The 7,780-nt window shown below is 36.9% G+C and overlaps 1 protein-coding gene across 2 annotated transcripts; it reads left to right on the top strand.

The window, feature by feature from the left end:
• Window positions 1-5,060: 5,060 nt before the first annotated feature.
• On the top strand, window positions 5,061-7,507 carry ifng1 (interferon gamma 1). Of its 2 annotated transcripts, none has more exons than XM_073945844.1 (4): window positions 5,061-5,273; window positions 5,689-5,754; window positions 5,945-6,148; window positions 7,349-7,504. In XM_073945844.1, the coding sequence occupies exons 1-4, from the start codon at window positions 5,145-5,147 to the stop codon at window positions 7,493-7,495; spliced, it is 546 nt and encodes a 181-aa protein (XP_073801945.1). In that variant the 5' UTR covers window positions 5,061-5,144; the 3' UTR covers window positions 7,496-7,504. The 2 variants fall into 2 exon arrangements, with proteins under 2 accessions (XP_073801945.1, NP_998029.1); NM_212864.1 differs by having other exon boundaries at window positions 5,145-5,273; window positions 5,689-5,766; window positions 7,349-7,507.
• The last annotated feature ends 273 nt before the right edge of the window (window positions 7,508-7,780 follow it).

The raw sequence follows: 7,780 nt of genomic DNA, 5'->3' as shown, positions 1-7,780 counted from the left end.
AACTATAGTTTACTGCTGAACTCATTTTGTCATGGTAAAATAACACAGAAATCGAATAATAACATTTCAGTCTACTTCAGTCTCCTGCCGAAGCTCAGACGCCGCGCTTTGAGAAACTGTCAATAACAGCTGTCAATCACGATGACACGCCCAGCATTAAATTACTGCTAAAAACAAACTGTTTACAAAAATGAAGATCTGCACCTATTTCAGCACAATAACCAGTGCCTTAATCGACCAGAACCATCTTTCGGGACATTTTATTGCAAGTGTAATATTTTTTTTTATTTGGGCTCAAGTCTCCTTCATTAACACGGAGGAGGCGGGCTTTATGACTTGTACTGCAGCCAGCCCCCAGCGGGCGATCTAACGGCCGAAACCTTCACTCAAACGTAGGCTTGCGGCACACTTGGTTCAAGCATGTTAAAAATTCTTTTTCAATCAAGTTCTCTTACTTAGAAAAAGTAAATTAAATGGATACTAGGGATGCTCATTTCGTTAATTTTGCTAACAGACAACCGCCGCTCATTAATCGGTTATTATAATAACGGTTAACTGGTCAGATTACTATTAATTTTATATTAAACAAATTGACGTGTCTATTTTGTGTCTGACACATTAAATATTGCATTTTAAAATAGGCTACTGATTTATTTTTAAATGCTAGCATATTAATAACAGAACAGAACAACAAAGCATCTTCACGCACCTGCAGTGTTTAACACAGAAGAGCAGAATAATCTAAATAAAATAAATAAAATAAATAGGACTGCCCTAAATTATTTTCATTTAAATAATTAATTTATATTACAAAACGAAAATACTGACTGATTCTTTTTAACAACCGGCATAGGCTGTTTTTTCCAATCATGTTTTTTCTTCCGTCAAATAAAAATCGCAGACTTCCTCAAATTGCCCGCTCCACGGAAAAAAATACGCATTTATTTAATGCCTTGCTGTTATTATTATAATAACAAAACCTTTTACATTTTATAGAAATCATTATTTTAAAGAATAAGTCCTGATGGTTTCTCTCTCCCTCGCGGTTCAAGTGCGCGTGCTGCATGATGAAAAGACAACAACACGCACGCATATGTAGACTTTTTGTAAACAGTTTTGTTGTTTAAATATGCTATTGCATTAATATGCATACATGCTTTATAAGCCGAAAACAAGGCGCATCTCACTGTCTTTATGTTGACAAGGAAAAAAGAAGAGAAGAAGCGCGGTCCTCTTATGAAACGACTGAATCAGCTGGGTATCGATTGTGCATAAGTGTTGCTGTCTGTGTTGTTACAATTGTAATATTTAATGCTATTGTTATATTCAAGATTTGTACATTCATACAGCTCTGGATAACTTAAAACAGCGATTAGACCTTAAGAGCGGCATGCGTCCTGAAGTAAAGCGAAACGGCTATAAATTTCCAGCAAGATAGAGTGATTATAACCAGAGTCATATACCTTTATCTATAAATAAAGTATAACTATAGAAACTGTGTTCATCTTAACTGAAAGCTTCGTCCTGTTTCCTGGCCTCACGCATCGCGCTGTCAGTCAGCACGTAACGTTAACTCTCAAAGGTTCCAACAGAAAGCGCAGAGCACGGTTACAGAAAGGTTTCCTCTGCAGAGGAGTCGGGGCATCTGGGGAACGCCCATCCCTCTCTGCGCAGCCACATTAACAACAATGCTTTGACAGCACTGGCAATGTTTCTGCCGTTGTCTGTTGTCAAGAGGGGTTAAGTTGGTTTTGTTTTTGATATTCCTGACACATTCAGACAGTCCCTTACTAAGAGCTCCTCTGCGAGCTCTCCCGGTTAAACGCTAATTGCGAGGGCTTAAACGGAGCAGTGCTCGTAATGTCGAGCGGAAAAAAAGTGTTTCCTCACGTTCTTCTTCAACTAGCTCAACTTTTGCAGGCACGCGTGACGTTATTGGAAAGGTAGTCACGGGGTGTGTCGCGATTCTCCCTTATCACACCGCGACACAGGATCGTAGATCTGAGTGTCGCGATTTCGATTTTATATCGTGTATCGTTACAGCCCTATGTAGGACAGTGAGCCCAGTCGCACAAAAAAAAAAAAAAAAATGGATAAAGCAGTTCTTTGAAAGTGACAACATTGAAATAATGAAAGGGCAGCTCAAAGTCCTGACCTAAACCTGATTGAAAATCTATGGAAAATCATTGGCAACAATGTAATGGCTTAAAAACAGTCAGTGAACACTGTGTCCTAACTACATGCGGAGACACAACCGTCTTTACCATGTTTTTGTTGTAATGCTCCAGAAATGCTCCTTATTTCTGCGATATCGCACCAGAACAACAGCATATACTCCCTCAGATGATCATCCCAGATACCGATTATGTGCTTTATTCAGTGGTAAATGCTACTAATTTGGGTTTACATACAATTATATGTGACATTTACTGCCATACAACTGAAGGCAGCAATAGATAGTTCACCTCAGGTCTTGAAAATAAAAGTTATAGCAAACGGTTAGAAAATTAAAGTCAGAACTGTGACTCAGTTCAAACCAACAACATCAAGCCCTCAGTAGTCTATTAATAATGTTAAAGCGGCTTAATATGTGTTAACTAGATTAAAAGCCTTTTCCATTTCATTGGTAGTGCAGTGGCTGGTATTTAAATTTTTCTGTCATGTCATAGACCAAAAGTGTTTCAAGAGTTTACACTTAGCTTATGATTTATACATAACTTGTTTGGCATGCTGTGCCAGGAGAGAGCACTGAGCTCAAGGGATCCTCAAGCCCAGGGCTCCCCCCTTTTGCAGGACAAGGGGAGATTGAGCTCAGGTTGAACTCAAACTCCCCCGCTGCTGAGGCCAAAGCGAACTTCCTGAGAGTAAGGCATCATATAAAAAGGATTTAGGCTTATTTTATCTATAATATAGAGCACATTTGGATGGTGGCAGGAAACGGGGAACCCGGGGGAAACCCACGCGGACACGGAGAGAACATGCAAACTCTGCACAGAAATACCAGATGGCTCAGTGAGGGCCCAACGCCATAGGTATTCTTGCTCTGAGGCAACAGTGCTAGTCACTGGGCCACCGTGCCACCCATTCTGAATAAAGGAGGAAGAAGGGGAGGCAGGGGGGTTTCGTCCAGACGAAGATAGTTGTAGAAAGGAAATGAGGATATATATAGTGACTTGGGATCCTTTGATTGGAGGATCATGATTAGCTAATGTGGACCATCTGGGTCAATCATGAACACAAGCTCCCCTCGAAATTAGTTTAAAATTAAACTTCACTTGGTGCAGACAGCCAAATCGCTTGTAAATTGCTGTTCTCTTCCTGCATCATGTGTTGTTTTGCTATTCTGTGGTCACAGATGTGCTAAAGTCATTTAACATAAGGGCCTGAACTCTAACTTTTAATTTTCTACTTATTTTTGCTTTAACCTTTAGAAATTTTTGTTAGAAATCTATCTTGATTATACAATAATTGTAGTTCATAGAAGTTTCTTTAGCAGCGCCTTAGAATATATGTACAAGAACTCCTATTATAATGACTTCAGGCAGTGACATATAATTTAAGTATTATAACTTCATTCTCTTAGTAGTTTAGAATAAGAGATTAAATCCTATTACATTTTCAATAGGCCTATTTGGCAAAATATAGAATTTTGAGCTGACGATAAAAGACAACGAAACTCCTCAAAAATTAAAAGTAAGCAGTTCGCAGAAAGAATATCCTTTTGGGTTTCCACGTGGTTTGAATGATGTATATAGAGGAGTCTAGGGTAACACCTCTCTACAACCACAGCCGCGGAAAATCAACCATGGCGGCAACACTCAACTGGAAAATGAGACATACCTCCGACACTGAGGTTTGGAGTGATCAAGTGGCACCTGTTAGGAATTCAAATCACCCTTTTCCTACTTATTACGTATGGATGTAAATGCATTCGCAATGATTCACATTTTTGGTCTAACCAAAATGTAGTGGTTTCGAGGATCTCAATAGTGACATTTCATCAAACCAATGATAAGTGCAGCCACCTCCTCAGATAACAGATAGCCTCCCTAGATACATATTCCTACATACTGTAGAAATAATGCAGTATCATCTCAGCTGACATTATAAGAAAAGTAGTTTCCCTTTGTGAAGCGTACATGTCTCACACTACACATCACTTTTGTCTGCCTTTCATTATCTTTCTCTGTCACTCTCTCTCTCTCTCTCTCTCGGCAGAAATGAGCTGATGAAGTGTTAAAACCTCAAATGCAACATCTCATGATGAGCAACAGTAGAACTCAGTTCTTTCAGCCATGAGAAAGTTCTTCTTTATCTACTTATCTACAAATGTTGCCCAGGGTTTGCCAGATCATATGTGTGATTCTAAGGAACTTCTAGTGAAAGTGTTTCAGCCCACTTCTGTAATATTTTTCACAAAAAAAAAAAAAAGATAAACCCAACAAAAACTAAAAAAAGTCAAGCTTAATCATGCAACATTCATTATATAAGCTTATATCCTTTTATAAGCTTGTATAAAAATCTCTCTTAAGGCCTAAGAGTACTCTAAAATTAAATAAACTTTATTAATTTCTTATTGCTGTCCATGCATAAGAAGCTCTGTGGACAGTTTATTGCATCCCACTGCATGCAGATGTTGCAAAGAAAAGGTTAGACATTTTTCGAAAGCTGCTGAATTTGGTGCAAGGTCAATATTTGAAAATGTAAGATGAGAATAAACTATTTCCTTCCCTATTGAAAACCATTTTTGCATAATTGCATCACTGAAGAGTCCAACCATGCTTCAAATCTCATGCCCAGGACTCCTCACTTAATCACCAAAAAGATCCCCGAAGACAAAACCACCAACAGCCCCGCCTAGTGACATCCTCAGGATTCCAACAGAGAAGATGCGTGGTGGGCCGATGTTGCTGAGCAGTATCATGGTGCATTTTGATTTAAAGGAAACAAAGCCACACAACTTCACACCTAGATCATAGCTCCCTCGCTTGCTCTCACACATAACTATAAATACCCCATTCACTCGAACACATGCATTCAGACCATCGTCAGGACACGAGAACGGTCGGGTGTCGTGAGACAGCGTGAAAAGGCAACTTTGGCTCAACTCTAACTTTAGCGAACGCCTTCAACTAAAAAGGACTATGATTGCGCAACACATGATGGGCTTTGCCTGGGGAGTATGTTTGCTGTTTTCGGGATGGATGACATACAGTGAAGCCAGTGTGCCCGAGAACCTAGACAAGAGCATCGAAGAGCTCAAAGCTTACTATGTAAGTATGGCTGGATTTCCATCGTACGCCACATCGCAGACAGAAAGTGAAGTAAATCTATAAGGTTAACTGGTAGATAGATATCCTCTAGATATAAGAAAGTAAGATAGATTTAAGTAAGGTGTATTGATTGGGATACGGCCTTCAAGATTGGAAATCCTGGCTTTAAAAACGAGTCAACTTTTACTGCGATTGGTTAAGAGGTAGTTTGGCAGAAAACAGGAAGTAAAGTCTGACATCCATATAGACTGAAACCTTTGGGCATGGAGAAACATGTCTAGTCTGTAGGTGGAGTTTCAGATGTGGTATGATAATCGCAATAAACGTATTTATCTGATTGAGTTGTGATCTTGAAATGATGCCAGATGTCTAAATCAGTAACCTATGTAAACGATGACCTTTTAATTTCTTCCAGATTAAAGAAGATTCTCAGCTACATAATGCACACCCCATCTTCCTGCGAATCCTGAAAGATTTAAAGGTGAATCTTGAGGTAAATAGCCTCGTGCAACAGCACAACGGCCTAGTATTTAGGCCTTAAGCATCTATATGAGTTAGCATAAGCCTTACCTTTCTGAGCCAAAGGGCACATTGTTTTGACACATCCTATTATGCATTTCCTGTGTTGTACACGCGGTGTAGTCAAGCTTGTTGTTTTCTTTGGGGGGCAGGAAAGTGAGCAGAATCTACTGATGAGCATTGTAATGGACACATACAGTAGGATATTCACTCGCATGCAGAATGACAGCGTGGATGAAGCTACAAAGGAGAGGCTGGCACATGTTCAAGAGCATTTGAAAAAGCTGCAAGAAAGCTACTTTCCAGGCAAGAGTGCAGAGCTCAGGACGTATGCAGAAACGCTATGGGCGATCAAGGTGAGAGAATAGTTGCAAATTCTGTGAAAACAAACTTGACAACAAAAAGTATTGAACATCATAGCTTGACATGGCCTTTCTAACATATATAGAAAGGCCACACATACCAATGGAAAGTGAATTGAGAAAAAGTTGTTAGTTCAAAAAATACTATATTAATTATATAACTCAATATAACTCAATATATATATATATATATATTATTGATTTTATTTAAATTTTTTAAACATTTCCCAAATTATATTTAAGAGCAAGGACATTTTCACAGTATGTCTGATAATATTTTTTCTTCTGGAGAAAGTCTTATTTGTTTTATTTTGAGTTTTAAAAAAATATTTTGAGTTTAAAAAAAAACATTTTAAGGTCAAAATTTTTAGCCCCTTTAAGCTATATATTTTTCAATACTCTACAGAACAAACCATCATTATACAATAAATTGCCTAATTACCCTAACCTGCTTAGTTAACCTAATTAACCTAGTTAAGCCTTTAAATGTCACTTTAAGCTGTATAGAAGTGTCTTGAAAAATATCTAATCAAATATTATTTACTGTCATCATGGCAAAGATAAAATAAATCAGTTATTAGAAATGAGTTATTAAAACTATTATGTTTAGAAATGTGTATAAAAAATCTTCTCTACAATAAACAGAAATTGGGGAAAAATAAACATTACATATATAATATATATAATAATGAAACATATAATATATAATAATGAAAAATGACATGCATGTTAAATATATATTCTAAAATACAGTAACACAAAATATGCTTTATTTTTTTAAACATATAATTATTTTCTTGCATTTTATTTATTCCCCAAAGCATATTTTTACATGCATTTGTATTAATGCATCAATGAAAATTCCAAAGTCTGCATTAGCACAGCTAAAAAATAGAGGACATTTTTACTTCATATAACTGATTTAACACTATAGTTTGAATGCAACCTTGGTTAAAAGGCTGCCTATGTTAACCACACAAAAGGAGTTTGACATCTAAACCCGTGTAATGAAGGTTTGGTTTTGGTTTTAGGCTTTTTGAAAATACCTTTTTTTTTTACAATGCATAATGTAATATGCTATAAAAGAAAAAGCACTTGTTTGAATTTATTTTTTTTTACTTAGAAGGTAAAAGATAAATATGCCTCTTTAACATCACAAAGGCATGTCACTAATCAAATGCTTTGCAATTGCAGGAAAACGACCCGATCGTCCAGCGAAAGGCTTTGTTTGAGCTGAAGCGTGTCTATAGAGAAGCAACACTCCTGAAAAACTTAAAGAATAAAGAACGCAAGAGACGGCAGGCTAAAGCATCAAGAAGCAAAAGTCTAAATAGAGGTTGATCAGTGCCTAAAATGGTGTGAAATTAGTTTTGTTATTTATTCTATTTATTAATTTTTTATACGTTTCTTGAAAATATTGTAACTGACATTATTTATTTGTTCTTATTTATTTGAAAAATTTTGACAATGGAAGCATGTTTTTTGAAGCATGTTCAAATTTGGTAAAGTCTATGACTAAATAAATGCATTTTTTAAAATAATTTTTGTGCTGATTAACTTGACTTTTGGCCGTCTTTTTACTATATTTATACTATATACAACCAAGACATGTGTTTGCTAGGCACA

This window comes from Danio rerio, chromosome 4 (assembly GCF_049306965.1).
Source record: "Danio rerio strain Tuebingen ecotype United States chromosome 4, GRCz12tu, whole genome shotgun sequence".
NCBI lineage: Eukaryota > Metazoa > Chordata > Actinopteri > Cypriniformes > Danionidae > Danio > Danio rerio.
The sequence above is the reverse complement of the archived record's forward strand: the minus strand, read 5'-3'. Positions and strand labels throughout refer to the sequence as shown.

Excerpts from the sequence above, each read along its gene's own strand:
- ifng1 (NM_212864.1), top strand. The coding sequence starts at position 5,145 with ATGATTGCGCAACACATGATGGGCTTTGCCTGGGGAGTATGTTTGCTG. Across the intron at positions 5,274-5,688 it reads AAGAGCTCAAAGCTTACTAT|ATTAAAGAAGATTCTCAGCT; the intron begins GTAAGTATGGCT and ends AATTTCTTCCAG. Across the intron at positions 5,767-5,944 it reads ATTTAAAGGTGAATCTTGAG|GAAAGTGAGCAGAATCTACT; the intron begins GTAAATAGCCTC and ends TTTGGGGGGCAG.